The sequence below is a fragment of the Rhincodon typus genome, chromosome 21 (assembly GCF_021869965.1).
Source record: "Rhincodon typus isolate 14 chromosome 21, sRhiTyp1.1, whole genome shotgun sequence".
Taxonomy (NCBI): Eukaryota; Metazoa; Chordata; class Chondrichthyes; order Orectolobiformes; family Rhincodontidae; genus Rhincodon; species Rhincodon typus.
The window spans coordinates 18,041,980-18,059,434 of NC_063352.1; the positions used below are offsets into that span (position 1 = coordinate 18,041,980).

The 17,455-nt window shown below is 40.6% G+C and overlaps 1 protein-coding gene across 1 annotated transcript in view; it reads right to left on the reverse strand.

The window, feature by feature from the left end:
- Window positions 1-17,455, reverse strand: part of LOC109911874 (transformation/transcription domain-associated protein) — a 206,307-nt gene that overhangs the window by 19,331 nt on the left and 169,521 nt on the right. Inside the window, exons 40-41 of the mRNA XM_048609696.1 lie at window positions 8,279-8,341; window positions 3,299-3,524 (exon numbers count right to left, since the gene is read on the reverse strand). Of these exons, the coding sequence (XP_048465653.1) occupies window positions 3,299-3,524; window positions 8,279-8,341 (289 nt within the window). The remainder of the gene's footprint in view (window positions 1-3,298; window positions 3,525-8,278; window positions 8,342-17,455) is intronic.

A 17,455-nucleotide genomic window follows, 5' to 3' on the forward strand; every position in this document is an offset into this window, starting at 1 on the left:
ACCATGCAACTACTGCGAGAAGCACTACATAGGACCAACTGGCAAGAAGCGCGCCACCAGGATACATGAACACCAACTCACAGCAAAACAGCACAACCAATTCTCCCTCATTTCAATACACTCCGACATAGAAGGACGTAAATTTGACTGGGACAAAGTCACAGTATGAGGACAAGCAAGACAAAGACAAGCATAAAAATTCCTGGAGGCCTGGTTTTCAACCACCGATGCAATTTACAAATATGTCAAAATAGACCCCATTTACATACCACTACAATAAAAAACCGGAACCAACACTGCCCACCATGACAGATTGGACAATATAAATTCAGAGTGGGACAGAATAAGACTGCTTCAACGGAGGCTACACAGCACTGACGACGTCACCTGGAAGGGTGACGAAACATTTGCACGAAAACCAGTCAGCTCGGCGAACCAACCAACAACTCCAGCTGCAACCTGAGCTACAGATCTTCGTTAAAACATTAAACAGCCTTTTATCCCTGAATCTAAGGAAGATTCAAAATTATGAGCAGTGCCTTTGCATTTACCACTCTTACTTTCTTAATTATCCTGGAAGCATCTCATTCAGTTCTAGTGTTAAATATAAGCAGTTGACCCAATAGCTTCTCCTTATCAGTTGAAAACCCTTCTTCAAATGTCTGAGCCATGTCCTCTTTCTCCATGGTCTAGGTAGCATCTTGAGAAAGGTGGATGCAAAGTATTCATTTAATAACTCAACCACGGCTCCTGCCTCTATGCATTTATCCCCTTTTTGGTCACCAATTAGCCCTATTCCTCCTTCATCCATCCTTTTGATTATTTACATGTTTATAGAAGACATTAGACTGCCCTTTTGTATAAATTGCCAACTCCTCTCTTAGCTTTTCTTTCTTCGTTTTTCAGTCCCCCTTTGACCTTTTATTTTCAGCCTAGTTCTCAATTATATCATCAAACAGACACTGTCGTAAGCACATATTTTCAGATTCACCTCAACTTCTGTCTTGTTCGTCATCCAGGGCGTTTTGGGTTTTTTTGCCTTACCTTCCCCCGACATGGGTCTTTACCCTGACTGCTTTTGAACTCTCTTCTTTAAAGGCAGCCAATTTTTTAGTTACAGTTTTGCCTGCTTATCTTTGATTCTGATTCATCTAGGCCACAATCATTCTTAATCCAGTTGAAGTTGGCTTCCCACCCCGCCATGACCTCCTGTCCTTGACCCATACAAGATACTATCTCCCTCCAGCACACTGTTCCTCTCATGGAACAGAGTGTGCCTTCTAGGTCCAAGCTGCTGTGCCATATCTATTAGATAATAAAGCTTATGACATAGAATAAAATCCATCAGCTATTCACACTTTCTCCGGTTGTCACTTAAATAAAGATTAATTGAAATGCTTTTCTTTATCTCTATTATATTAAAAAGATTTAAACTTTGCAGCTCCTTAGACTTACTTCCTAACTTTTGAATTAAGGGAGAGAAAGCTACAATACTCACCAGCCAATCAACTCACAGCTCTCCTATGCTGTCAAGGTTCGATTATTGTTTTCATCTCACTTCAGTGATCCTGATCAGCTGCACAATGGCCCTGAAATGTTTCACTGTACTCAGCTCGACTAATCTGTTCTGGTCTTTGCTTTCCATTCAAGGTCCCCCTCCATTCCATTCAACTCAGTTCAGCCTTTCCGTATATATTTCTTGTCCCTTTTCACTAAGAGCCCAACTAAGGCTGTGGGTTTTTTAAAAAATTCATTCACGGGATGAGCGTGTCGCTGGCTAGGCCAGCATTTATTGGCTATACCTAATTACCCAGAGGGCAGTTAAAAGCCAACCTCATTGCTGTGGGTCTAGAGTAACATGTAGGCCAGACCAGGTAAGGGATGGCAGTTTCCTTCACATCAGCGAACCAGATGGGTTTATCCAGCAATCAACAATGGATTCACGATCATCATTAGACTCTTAATTCCAGATTTTTATTGAATTCAAATTCCATGATCTGCCATGGAACCTGGGTCCCAAGGACATTACCTGGGTCTCTGGATTAATAGTCTAGCAATAATACCACTAGACCATCGCCTGCCCTTCAACTGACACTGACTTTAGCTTTCATCTCTGTTGGTGCAAAACTCTAAACTGGCCTTGGGACAATTCATATCAAAGCGGGCACTGGAAGCAGGTTGCCTTTCAGCCTGGATCTCCTCTCATTAGTATAGTTTGTGGATGTGTTTCTGGGAAGGAAGAGGATGAGGCAGACAAAGGTACGTGCATATGTGCGTGTGAATCTGGTTCACTCTCAACCTCAGTGGGACATGCTCCCTTCCCTTCCATGCTCCATCTTTCCCTTCTTCCTGGGCCTTGCAGATGGGACATTTTACTAACTTTTGGGATGGCTGTGCTGTTTAACACTCTAGCTGCCCTGGGGAGGTGGATGTGTGCTGTTTAAGGTTCCAGCTGCCATGGGCAGCTGTTGCTTCAACTGTTCTTCCACATTGCTTCCCTGGTCTGTGCTGCCATCTTGTGCTCAGTTAGGGGGCGACTCCTGTATAGAAGAGTGCAAGAGAGTGCGAGAGTGCAAGAGAGCGAGAGTGCAAGAGAGAGAGAGTGCAAGAGAGAGAGAGAGAGAGTGCGAGAGAGAGAGAGAGAGACAGCATAGCCAAAGGCAGAGACAGAATAGACCCTGTGGAAATTAAAGAGCAGTCACATTGATCACTGTTCATCCAATCACAATCTTTTTCTCTCCTTCATTTTCTGTTGATAGGTTCACAGTGAACATATTAGCATCGAATGGGAGAGAAAAATGGTCTGTGATTGGACAAGCAGAACTACAGAAAAATTCAAATCCATTTAGCTGATATTCCAATGTGTCGCAGACAAAGTCTACAAGGTTACATACACAGACTGCATAGGTCATATTCTCACTCTAGCAAGGCCACTGTTGGAGAAACCTGATCTAAACTGTTCACTTCAAACAATTCTGCATTTCAATCAGAGTGAAGACATTTTTCTGTGTTTACCTGTTCAATTTATTAGTGAACTACCTTATATTTATGACTTCTCATTTTGATTCTCCCACAAGTTGCATATCTTCCCTCTCCAACCTATCCTCAATTTTAAACAAGTCAGTTAGGTCTCCGCTAAGTCTTCTGTCTTGGCTGTAAAGTTTACTCCAGTTCACATTTCTTATCTTCTTCTCTAGGAGACTAGAAAAGGTCAAAACAAATCTGAACACCAATGAGAAAAGACATTTCTACAAAATAGCATTATCCCAAATATTACAGAACACAAAGATCCACTAACCGTGCGATTTTGATGTAATAATGTGTCGGTTTAGGCATAAGGAACTCTCCTGGGATTTCCACATCTGCTGTCTGTGCAGAGAAGTTACTAAGAAACCGACACTTCTCCTCGATCAGAAAGAATTTAGGCAGTTGCTTGGTTTTTGCTTCCAGAATCTTTATCCATTTCTTTAGCTTAGAGATGAGATTGTGAAGCTTCATTGAACCTGGCACACTAAAATCAAAATCTGAAACAAAAATAGGGCACATCAGCTAGATTTAGAAAATATATACTTATACTTCTATTTCACTGCAGAGTCAACTAACTGCAGCAACCCATGCATTCAATTTACAACAATTTGTTACTGTTCAAAAGCCTATTTTGTTTTCTTAAGATCTGCATCTTCTATCACAGTTTTAATTTGGCACCATCCGTCTGAGTGACATTGCTTTTTATTACAAGACATTTTCATAACCTCAGGTGGGCCACTGTCAGCAGCTCACCGAGTACATATTGTTCTCTACCTATCAGGCAGCGCAGTAGAGCAAGAGTGACAATTCTCTGTGCCACCTAGTTTTACATTTTTCAAAGAGTGTTTAATGCAGCAGGCTACCTCTTGGTCTTATCCCAACACAGTTCTGTAATTAACCTTCTAATGCCTCAAATCCTCAAAACTAAATGCAGCTCCTTTACTAAACCCACTTTGTCTGCTGCATTGTACAATCCTGTTCCCTTGAATCTCAGAGCTTATTCTAAGTAATTAACTTGAACAAGGGCACTTAGTGCCTTATTCTTAGATTAGGAAACAAATGAAAAGGAAATGTCAGGGCTCTTTTATTTATCACATTAAATTAACAATTGCATTTGCTAATACGTAAATTTACTAATAGCTATAGAGATTTACCGTAAAAAAAACCCAATGATATTACACTTGAAGAATTAATCAGGCATAGACTAACAACTTGCAGTTTTCACAGAATCCACACAAATTCCATTTAGACTATAAGACCATAAGATATAGGAACTGACAGGCCATTTGGCCCATCAAGTCTGCTCTGCCATTCAATCACGGCTGATGTGTTTCTCAACCCCATTCTCCTGCCTTCTCCCTGTAACCTTTGAACCCTCTTACTAATCAAGAACCTATCTATCTTTGTCCTAAATACACTCAATGACTGCACTTCCACAGCCTTTTGCAGCAATGAGATCCACAGATTCATCATTCTCTGGCTGAAGAAATTCCTCCTCAACTCAGTTCTAAAGAGTCGTTCTATCACTCTGAGGCTGTGCCCTCGGGTCCTAGTCTCTCCCTACTAGTGGAAACATCATCTTCATGTCCATTCAGTATTCTGGAAATTTCAATCTGATCCCCCCTCAACCTTCTAAACTCCACTGAGTACAGATTCAGAGTCCTTAACTGTCCCTCATAAAACAAACCCTTAATCCCTGGGATCATCCATGTGAACCTCCTCTGAACCCCCTCCCTGACCAGCACATCCTTCCTTAAATATGGGGCCAAACATTGATCACAATATTCCAAATGTGATCTGACTGGAGCCTTACATAACCTCAGCAGTACATCTCTGCTCTTGTATTCCAGCCCTCTTGAAATGAATGCAAACATTTCATTTACCTTCCTCACTGTAAACTGAACCTTCATGTTAACCCGAAGGGAGTCCTCAACTAGGACTCAAAGTAATCTACATCTTTATTCTTCCTAGCGAAGTGCATTTCACACTTTTCCACATTGTATTCCATCTGTCACTTCTCCTCTCACACTATCCTAGCCTGTCCAAGTCCTTCTGCAGCCTCCCCGCCTCCTCAACACTCCCTGTTCCTTCACTTATCTTTCGGTCATCTGCAAACTTAGCAACAACGCCTTCAGTTCCTTTGTCCAGAATCTTCATGTACAACGTGAATAGTTGTGGCCCCCCCAACACTGACCCCTGCAGAGCTCCACTAGTCACCAGCTGCCATCCAGAAAGAGACACCTTTATCCCTTTTCTTTGCCTTCTGCCAGTCAGCCAATCCTCTATCCATGCCAGTACCTTGCCGCTAACACCATGGGCTCTTATTTAGCAGCTTCCTGTGTGGCACCTTATGAAAGACCTTATGAAAGACCTTCTGGAAATCCAAATAGATCACGTCTACTGGCTCTCCTTTGTCTAACTTGCTCTTACTCCCTCAAAGAATTCTAACAAATTTGTTAGGCGTGACCTCCCCTTGACAAAGCCATGCTGACTCAGCTCTATTTTACCATGCAATTCCAAGTACTCCACCATCTCAACTTTAACAACAGACTCTAAAATGTTACCAATGACTGAGGTCAGGCTAACCACATATTGTTTCCTGTATTCCACCTAGCTCCCTTCTTAAACAGGGGTGTAACATTAGTCATTTTCCAGTCCTCAGGGACCCACCCTGACTCCAGTAATAAAATTAGAATTTGACAAATACAGACAGCATGAACTTCAGCCCAGATAATGGGTTCATTGAAAACTGAAGCTGGTTGCATGTACACCAAAGGGTGTTTTGCTAATTCTGGTAGACATTGTTTTTGGACTTCCAACAAAAGCCTACCACTGTTACAAAACCAGGAAGAACTGGACAAAAGGCCTCAGCCACAAATCATACAATCATATTACAGAGGAGGCCCTACAGCCCATCAAGTCTGTACTGCCAAAAAATACACTTGATCTATACTAGTCCCATAGTTTTGGATAAACACGAAGTGTCATAACATTCAAGTACTTTTTAAGGTTGTGAACTTACCGTCTCAACTATCATCCCAGGCAGTGCAATCCAGACTCCTACCATGCTCTGGGAGAAAAAAATGTTTCCTCAAGTCCTCTTTAAACCTCCTGCCATCACCTGAAAAGTGTGCCCCCTTGTTACTGACCTTTCAACTAAAGGGAATAGCTGTTTCCTACCTACCCTATCCATGCCCCTCAATCTTATACACCTTTATCAGGTCCCCCATCAACCTTCTCTGCTCCAAAGAAAACAAACCAAGCTTATTCAGGCTCTCCTCATCAATAGCAACTTCCATTTATATAGTGTCCTTAAAAGGTGGAAAATATCCAAGGCACACCTCAAGAATATTATCTGGTAAAATGAAAGCAGACATCAGTGACCAATATAAAAATAACATACTGCAGATGCTAGAAATCTGAAATAAAAACAAAGTGAACTCAGCAGGTCTGAAAGAATCGGTAGAGAGAGAGAAACAGAGCTAACATTTAGAGTCTGATATGACCAGAGAGGGAACATATCAAACTCAAAATGCCAACTTTGTTTTTTCTCTCTCCACAGGTGCTGACAGACCTGCTGACCTTCTCTAGTGCTTTAATAACTGGCCAAAAGTCCAGTCAAAGATAGGTATTAAGGAGCACTGTAACAAATTGGGGGGCGGGGTAGATGGTCAGATAGGTTTAGGGAATTCCAGAGTTTAGGGTGTACACGGCAGAAGGCACAGCCTCCACCAGTGGAACAATAAAAACTGGGGATGCAGAAGAGGAAGAGCATAACGATCTGAAGTTTTGGGTCTGCAGGTAGGGAGGGACAAGGTCCACCCAGCGGAGGAAAGCAACTGCCATCTGAAAGCAAACTAAAAGGAAATTATGAAAATAAGTGAAAAACACATTAATGAAGAAAAATGAGAGAAAACAAGGGCAGAATGTTATGACTGAAATAGTTTATCATAATACTAAGTCCAAAGAGCTGTAAAATGCCCAGCTGAAAATGAGGTGCTGTTCCTTGAGTGTGCTTGGAGCTTAACTGGCTGACTACAGCAGGCAGATGATAATAAATTTAGAGGGAAAGCAAGGCGGAGAATTAAAATGACAGGTGACTGGAAGCTCAGGGTCACACCTTCGGACTGAACGAAACATTCTGCACAGTGGTCACCCAAACTGGCTCCCCCAGTGTAGAAAAGCCATGTTGTCTGCAGCAAATATCATAACTAAACTTAAACCAGCACAAGTAAATCACAGTTCCCATGAAGGAAAGTTTGATACAATGGACACAGAGGGTGCAGGTAAAAGGGCAGCTTTTGCATCCCCTGCACTTGCAAAGAAAGGTGTCATGGAAAATGGGTGGGTGTTGTAGATGACCGAGGAGTGAACCAGGGTGTTGCGGGGAAACAGTTTTGCTGGAATGCTGAAAAATGATGAGAGGGGAGAATATGTTTGGAGGTGGTGTTTAATGTGGAAGGTGAAGTCAAGGGGAACTGTTTTGTGGTTCTGGGAGGGAGGGAAAGGAGTGAGAGCAGTTCTGCAGGATGATCGCACATGAATAGTCAATTGTGCCAGATGTGCTGCATATTTCCAACACTTGTTTTTATTTCTTTCATCTGATTTTGCCATTTTTGTTTATTGTGTTGGTCATCTTTCCAACGCCATATTATTACAAAAAATAGGCAAAATAATTTAACCAGGATATTAAAATTTGAGAATGCACATATGATAACTCATTAAACGCAATAAAGGGGGAAAACTCTAATCAAGCTGTGTACTTTAAAAAAAATCACTAGTAGCATATTTAGCAGTAACCCCCCAATTTGTGTCATGTCAAATTGACAATAACTCACATCCAGTTCAAACCCCGACAATTTGTTTGTTTTGGCCCTATTCAGATAAATGCGATATTTCACTGATAAATCCACCGTTCTGCTTGGTTTTTGAATGCAGAATGTAGTTTCTCGAGGTCCTGGACTGCAAACCATATCAACGCATTTTTGTTACATTTGGCACAGAGTATTAATTACTGCTCACATGCTCAAAGCAATGCTTCCTGATAACAGAGTCTTGTGCAAGGCACATTTTGAAGTGAAGCTCACATAACTGCATAAAATGGAAAACGATCAAAAGAAGGAATGGAAATATTTTGTCCCTTCGTCGGTATGTCAGTCATGGCATAGATTATTACGCAAGTAATTAACATTATCTACATGCATAGTAAGCCTTTACCTATCTCTCAAATTGCATTAGAAACCTTTATTACCTTTGTTCAATTTATATTTCTTGGAGTATTGGATTAGAAGTTGAAAAGCCATTAACTCTGCTGCTTTCAGTCAAAGTAAAAGGTTCAGAGCAAAAGGTGTTTTCAACCTGCAAATGAGATTCTCTGTTCTGACAGGAAAGAATGAGGAAACATCCTTAAAGGCTGAATGTCTAAAGGTCACATTGTGCTTTCACAACCAGGGGGTAACAGAGGCACCAAAGAAAAGACAGATTCATACTCTGTTATAACAAAATTACTCTGCATAAGGCATTTCACAGCATTATCACGCAGCTATGAAAATTTGAAGGGATACTCCAGAAACTACAGCCTCTGAATATTTTATAAAAGCAGGGATTTCAAAGATTCAATGAAGAGGATTCTTTTCATAGAATCATAAAAATCCCTACAGGGTTGAAGCATGCCATTCAGCCCATCAAGGCCGCATCAACCCTCCAAACAGCATTCCACTCAGATCAAACCCTTACCCTATTTCTGTATTTCCCATGGCCAATCCACCTAACCTGCACAGCTTTGGACTGTGGGAGTAAACCAAAGCACATGACATGAAGGAAACCCACACAGACACAGGGAAAATGTGCAAACTCCACACAGCCACATGAGTCATTGGCACGGTGAGGCAGCAATGCTCACCACTGAGCCACCACACCACCCCCAAATTTTGTTACATCTTCGCACACTTTTGTCCAAAAAATAAAAGTGATCTACAAAATCTCTCAATAGCTGTACTGAAGGAACTCATTCATAGCTAACCAACATCACATTTAACTAGCAAATTTAAAAGCATTCAGAACAGTATTTATATCATGAACCTGGAGCTCTGATTTATCTCATGATATCCTATAAACAAAGCTCTCCGATATGACAGGGTTACATTTTGAGTGTGGTGGGCATTTTTTTTTCCCCACACAATGCAGCAATTAGTACTGTCACAATAGAAAATGTGGCAAATACAGCAAACTAGATGACACCTTTGCAGAGAGAAATAGTTAAAATTTCATGTCTAGCAGCTGATGAAAGGATACCATTTACTTGTTTTACCTTTCTGCAGACATTCCTGGTCTGCAGACAATTGCAAGCATTTTCAGCATCCACAGTATTTTGCAATAGCGTTATACCAGCCTGACATATCTTGAGTTGAAGGAAGTGGGAGTTGAAGCTTGCCTTAAAATTGACAGTTTACACAGCACCACCAACTGGGGAATAGCAGTGTGGTGACTGTGTAACTGGATTAGTAATCCAGAGGTTTGGTCTAATGATCAACAAACATGAACTCAAGTCTACCATGGAAACTGGGGTACATGAAATTACGAGGTCAGAAGTAGACCATTCGGCCCATTAAGTCTGCTCCACCATTCAATAAGATAATGGCTGATCTGACAATTCTCAACTCCACTTTCCTGCCTTATCCCTATAATCCTCAATTGTCTTACTGATTGTGAATCTGTATCTTGGCCATAAATGTACTGAATGATCCAGCCTTGATAGTCCTGTGTGGTAAAGAATTCCGCAGATGGACTACCCCTACAGACAACAAAAAAAAACCAGATCATGCCCTCTGGTCCTAGACTCTCCCACAAGGGAGAAGCAAACTCTCCGTAACCTTATCAAGCCCCTAATAGTTGACTTTTACTAAGGTCTCCTCTGTCTTCTAAACGTCTATTCAATAAATAAATTTGGAATGAAAAGCCAGTATCAGTAATGGTGACCATGCCCTATTCACACTTCTGACTCAGAGATGTCCTTCAAAAAATTATATCTGCTAGCCTTACCTAGTCTGACCGACATGTGACTCCAGACCTACAGCAATATGGCTGACTCTTAACTATCTTTGGAGTGCCTAGCCAACCACCCAGTTAAGGGTATTTGGAGATAGGCAATAAATGCTGGTCTTATCAGCATTCCAACATCCTGCGAATGAATAAAGAAATAATAATTCTATAAGTTTATCAATTACAAAATTAGGAGACCTGATAGGGTACACAGATCATGTCAGTCATATTCTCACCTCAAGTCAGAAGATCACAGGTTCAAGAGATGCTTCAGCATAACACATGACTAACCTTCCTTCTAGCACTGTCAAGGTGCCATTTTCAGGATCAGTTGTGAAACAAAGCCTCAATTATCCTCTCAAGTGGATGCAAATAGCCTACACACCATTTCAAAGAAGAGCAGGAGGGTGGGGTCTCTTCAGTACCTAGCTGACATTACTAAAAACAAACCCCCTAGTCATTATCAATTATGAGAGCTTTCTGGTTGCAAACTGATTGCCACAATTCCTCCATTAGAACACTGGCTAGAATTCAGAAAGCATTTCATTGACTGTAAAGTGTTTTAGGATGTCCCATGGTTGTGAAAGGTACAAAAGAAATCCAAGTTATTTCTGACGACACCGATACATCAAAATAACTGTCCTTGAGTCATGCATAAATCAGCACTCTATCAGATTCCATCATAAACATTTCCTTATGTACTTTTACTGTAAAATTTAAATAAAGCATTGAAATATCTAGTGTGTGATAATTCTGTACAACACTCAGCCTTGAAGCATGCTGTTCTTCACTTTAATGGCTTGTGACACTTTTTACAGCTTAAATAGCAATAGCTGTTTGAGAAGCTCTCATAATTTAATTATTTTACAGGGACACTTCTAGCATCCCTAGTTATTCTAGCAAAGACTGTTCCACAAGATTGAAGGGGTCATTGACAGTGCTATCAATGGCACTCACTTAATGATGATCTGCTCACTGATGTCCAGTTTAGGCCTGGCAGGGTCACTCAGCTCCTGACCTCATTACAGCCTTGATCCAAACATGGATAAAATAGCTGAAGTATGAGGTGAGAGTGACGCATTTTACCAAGTGTGGCATTAATGAACGCACGCAAAATTATATCAGGTAAGGTTTATGATGAAATTGGATAAACAATACTCAACAGATAAGGTTTATTTTGGAATTGGATAACAGGTCAATGCATGAAACAATGAACAGTTGCTGTTAATGTATTACTGTCACTAGGAAAGGCAATACCTTGCATTTCTATAGCACCTTGCACAACCTCCGGATGTCCCAAACTACTTTGCAGGGTGAATTAGGGGAAAACTCGCCACTGGCTATAGCCATACCTAGCACAAAGAAAGATGGCTGTGGTCATTGGGGGCCAATCATCTCAGTCTCAGGGCGTCACTGCAGAAGTTCCACAAGGTAGTGTCCCAGGGCTACGCATCATCAGCTGCTTTAACTAACATTGACTCCAGCAGAAAGTCCATGGGAACGACCATGCTTACTACACAAAGATTCAGCACCATTTGTGACTGCTCAGATACTGAAGCAGTCCATGTCCATATGCGGCAAGACTTGGACTGCATTTAGATATGAGCTGATAACTGGCAAGTTACATTCGCTCCATTGTAACAATTACTATCAAAAGAGACTTCAACTATATCACCATAATATTCAAAGGCACTGCCATCAACAAACCCCCATTATCAACATCTCTCGGGGTTACCTTTGACCATAAATTGAACTAGACTAAATGTAAATAAATGTGGCTAAAAGCATAGGTCAAAAGGTTAAGAATTCTTCAGTCTGTAACCCACTTCTTAATTTCCCAAACCCTGTTTGCCATCTACAAGACAATGGTCAAGAGGGTGATGGAATTCTCCACATGCCTAGATTGGTGCAGCTCCAACAACACAAAACATTCAACATCATCCAGGACAAAGCAGCCTGCTTGACTGGCACCCACTCCACAGCATAAACGCGCATTCCCTTCAGTTCCAACGTACAGTGGTAGCAATGTTCGTCATCTACCAAGATGCACTGCAGCAGCCATCCTGGAAAATTGGTTGAGCGGCAGGCAACAGAAAGTTGGGAGAAAGGATAGGCACTCAAATTGGCAGGACGTGACCAGTGGTGTCCCACGAGGATCAGTTTTAGAACCTCAGTCATTTGCATTATTTATTAATAACTTAGACAATGGCATTGAAAGTCAAAAACAAAATTTGCTGATGACACAAAGTTAGGTAACTTTGTAGACAGTGTAGATAATAGCATAAAATTACAAGGAGATGTTGATAGATGAAGTGAATTAATTGCAGCTGCCACAGTTTTACCCAATTTAAACAAGCATGAGATTATCCACTTTGGACCAAAAAAGGATAGATCAGACTTTCCGGATGGAATGAAGTTAAATACAATGGATGTCCAAAGGGACTCAGGTACAGAAACTAGTCAAGAAAGCTAATAGAATGCTGGGCTTTTTATCTAAAGAACTGGAGTACGAGGACACAAACATTATGCTGCAGTTATACAAAATCCCAGTTAGATCCCGTGTTGAACACGGGATAGATCTGGGCACCACACCTTAAGGAGGAGATATTGAGTTTGGAGGGAGTACAACATAGATTTACAAGAACAATACCTGGACTTGAGGGGTAAAATTATGAGAAGAGATTATATTAGGCCTGTTTTTGCTAGAATTTAGAAGGTTAATGGGTCATCTGATCAAAGTCTTCAGCAGGAAGACTTAACAGGAAAAGATAAAGATAAACTATTTCCACTGGTTGGGGATTCTAGAATTAAGGGGCATAGTCTGAGAATTAGGGCCAGACTGTCCAGGCGAGATAATAGAAAGCGCTTCTACACACAAAGGGTAGTAGATATTTGGAACTCTCTTCCACAAACAGCTGTGGATGCTGGATTAATTGTTCATTTTAAATCTGAAATAGATAAATTTTGATAAGCAAGGCTACTAAGGGATATGGGTCAGACACGTCTATGGAGGTTGTGTATAGATCAGCCATGATCACACGAAATAGGCTCGAAAGGCTGAATGGTCAACTCCTATTCCTTTAACTTCTTCAACATACCTAATGAAACTACAACTTCTATCATCTGGAAGATCAAAGACAACTAAGGCATGGGAACACCATCACCTGCAAGATCGCACCCCGCCGCCCCCAAGCCACACAAAAAAATATATCTCTGTTCCTTCACAGTCACTGCGTCAAAATCCTGGAACTCCCCCTTAACAACACTATGATGTTACATCATCACCAGGACTGCTGTGGTTCAAGAACGATGGTCATGTTGAACATTAAGATAAAATAGGGATGGGCACTGAATGTTGACATAGGCAGCAATACCAGCACCCAATGAAAGAATTAAAAAAAGGGAAAGATCTCATTTTCAAACATTTCCAAAACGTTTATATCTTGCAGCAATTCTGAATAATCTTCTCATTTCAATTCAAAGCTGTAGATCACCTCTTCATTATGAATCTTTGAGCAGCTGCATATGTTAGAAGATTGCTAAAACCACTGGTTTCTCTGACCATTGGCAAAGGCAGTAAGCTGTAGCTATCAGCAAGGCGTAGTTACCTGCAGGTTCTTGCAGATATGATGCTGACGCTGTTGCAATTTAGACATCCTATTCCTAAATTAAGAATGACAGAGCTTGACATTGATTAGAAAAGTACAGCCCCTATTTACAGTATCTTAATTCAAAGTCTGATGCAGGCTCAGTTGTCACAGACTGAAGTGCAAAGGATTGGAAGCCGACGACAGCAGTCATCCTAGTTTAAAAAATTGTCACCTAGGGAAGAAATAGGCAATGGGCACTTGATCAACAACCCCTCGTTTATAAAGTTCATGCTTAGCCTTTCCGTAAAAACAAAATGCAATTTTTTGCTTTTTACTTCTGGTGCCATCTTCCAGAACCTTCTGTAGGGAATCTCATACCATGTAGAAGTACCCAAATGGTTTAGTTAGGAAAAAGCAATAGTCAGACAAACCCCAGAGAATATGAACTTTGTTAATGAGGATGAAATTCAAGGAATCAGAATGCCAGTGGAAAAATGTTCCACTTTGAAGAGAAAGGAAAATTCACAAATGCTTTAAAACCTATCAAATCTTGCTTCAGATTCTTCCATTTCCCAGTTTTGCAGCTTTTAAACCACTTCTCATGTTTACTCCTAATTAACACACATTTTGATTTTTAATTGGTTTCATTCAAAGAGAAGACACAAGGAAGAGTTATAAAATTCACTGCTAAGCATGGTATTAAAGTGATGCAAAATAAAAATGAGCAGAAACCCCCCTCAGGGTTACTATACAAGGTAAATAAACTTTTTAAATGATTAAATATTATCTCTATTGGATTGCCTTGTAATTTTTGAACAATCAACAACAAGCAAACTGTTCCAGCGTCATTTCTTTGCTGAGTAACTACTGCCCATTAAATTCAATCATGTGGTTCAAAACTCCCATTATTTACTGTCATGCAACTGTTGTGCCTCAGAGTATATTATGCCAAATAGATGTGTGCAAGCTATCTAGGTCACATTCAAGACTTCAAGCTACTTTCAGGAGGACAATCATATCTTCTATTTACACAATATCTGGACTGGGGATAGAAAAGCCTCCATATTCATCTATTACACAGATGACAAATCACATAGATTTAGCCATGTTCACATGCTGAAACACTGATTACACAATCAGATTTCAAGCAACACCCAGAGCTACATTCTTATTTTATTTCCTTTCCCTCATTTTTTACCTGTTTATTTCTGTGCTAGGGACACTTAGTGAATCAGGAGTGTTTCACCTAACTAGGTTAGTCAGAATATTTATTAAATGTGGTGGGTTGCTCCACCTAGTGGCTCATTTGCATATATAAGCACAGCCCAGAGAAAACTAAAATGTGTATTTATGTGGCACCTGTCACAACATCCCTAAGCATTTCACAGCCCATGACCTAATTTCATAATAGTTGCAACTGTATTGCTGAAAACCTGGCAGCTAACACACATAGCAAGCTTTCTAAAACAGTGATGAGATAAAGACTAGATCATGACTTTCATAGATGTTGGTTGAGAGATCAATGCTGGTCAGGTAAGTGGGGAGAACATTTCTCTCGTAGTGGGACCTAATTCCAAGACAACATGAAAAGGAGGACATTCTCCTAGTGTCATGTCAAACTCTCCTGTAGTCAACACAATTAAAATAAATGGTCAAATATTTTGTTTGTGTTAGAGCCACATAAGTGGCATGTAATGTCTGTCAAATTTGTTACCAGAAACATCAATACACTCTATAGCAAATAACTTGCTGTATGAAATGCTTGGAGGCATTTGAAAGAAATAAAAGTCTATGTAAATGCTTCCTTGCTGTCATTCAGGAGGTCATAATTTATAGTATGCATCCCAGTAGTAGGACAACACAATGGAGAAGATGAATAAAAAGATCACACAAGTGCTTTTTTTGTTGCAGGGCAGCGCATATTCAATAAGCAATAACCTTCTCCTCCAAGTCACGCAGTCCATTAAGCAGAGAGAGCAGCATCAATACTGACAACTATTTCAAACAGAGTGGCACCTATAGGACGTGCCATAGTCATTCAGTGGACGAACAGGTAAAATCTACCTGGTCAACACAATCTCTAGAATCGACTTTGATCACCTGACAGAGTCAGCGACGAATTTCACAGATTTCTGGCTCACCTTGTTGGACCTGGGTTTCTCTTTGTTGCCACTTTCAGGCAATGAGTTAGTGACAGTGGCATAAGTCAGTGACAACTGTCATGGTGATGGAAATACTACAGATGCTTTCAGACCTTAATTCCAAAATGTGTTTTGTAAAAGACAGCTGCTACAAAGACAAGTAACTGTAGGTGTAAAAGAATTGTGTGTGGGACCAAAGGGATGCAATGCCTAATGATGTCAAAGAAACTTCAGAGAGGACTGTAATCTCCTGCGACTACAAAGATCAATCAGAGACTGACAAACCCCTACCAACAGCAAGACACCCTCTGCAGATTTGGCACAAACTACATAAACATTTTATGTTTTTTTGCCTTGCAAGAATACACAAAAATGCGGGTTTAAAAGCTATTTCCAAAACTCTACTGGAGTGGACTACCGAGACTGAACACTCGTGTACCTGCCTGGATTTAACACATGAGCATGCTGTGAAGGTCACAGCTGAAAATCTATCACTTAGTTATCAGTGTTGCAGGTAAAGACTTTCTCTCATACCGAGTACTGCAAATCAGTTTGAAAAGGGGGAATCAGGACAAAGGACTTCATTGTTAAAAATCAACAATCTCAAAAAAAAAAAGACTGTTCAAGTATGAATGTCAAAACAACTGGTAACCTCAGCCACAAGGGTCACAATGGTCAAATATCTGCTTCATGAAGAATTCAGAGGCTGATCTGCAGACAGTTTTTAAATTTTTATCTTTTTTGACCCACCCCATGTTTATAATGTATATAGGTGTTGCATTACTAATTCTTCTCACATTGGCAATTAATACATGCATTCCTGTCATTTGAAAAAAATTGTGGTTACCTTGGCTTCTTTTAAAACATAAGTTCATTTGGGTCTGGAAACAAAGGACAAGATTTAAGATCCTTTTCAAATTGACCATGTTACAACTGACCGTCAAGGTGAATGAATAAAGTTGAGCCAGTTCATCCATAAAACCACAAGATGTAGGAGCAGAAGTAGGTCATTCAGCCCATCAATCTGCTCCACCATTCAATCAGACAATGGCTGATCTGGTACAGTAAAGCACCTTCCCTAAAATAAGATGAAATCTCTCACTTGTCGTTGATGAAATGATAGTTACGAACCAGACTAATAGTTCATATGATCTCCTTGATCTCTCAAAGGAGTAAAAGAACAATTTATCAAGAGTATATTTTTACCTCATTTACCTGGATCTTTCGTGGCAGATCACAAGGTATGGGGGAGGAAGTGTTTGGTGCACAATAGCTTAACCATCACGGTGTGCAAACAACAGGCACAGGGACAGCGGGAGACTTATTCTGACCATTTCTTTCGTATTTTCATATAACGTAACCCACAAAGTGGGTAACCAGTGTCTGTGAAGTCCAAAAATACTAGATATTCCATTGAGGCAGATGTAAAAAAATGCAACTTCAGTTAGACAGGGATAACACAGTGTGGAGCTGGAGGAACACAGCAGGCCAGGCAGCATCAGAGGAGCAGGGAAGTTGACACTTCAGTCTGAAGAAGGGTCCCGACCTGAAACATCAACTTTCCTGCTCCTCTGATGCTGCCTGGCCTGCTGTGTTCCTCCAGGTCCACACAGTGTTGTCTCTGACTCCAGCATCTGCAGTTCTTACTACTTTTCA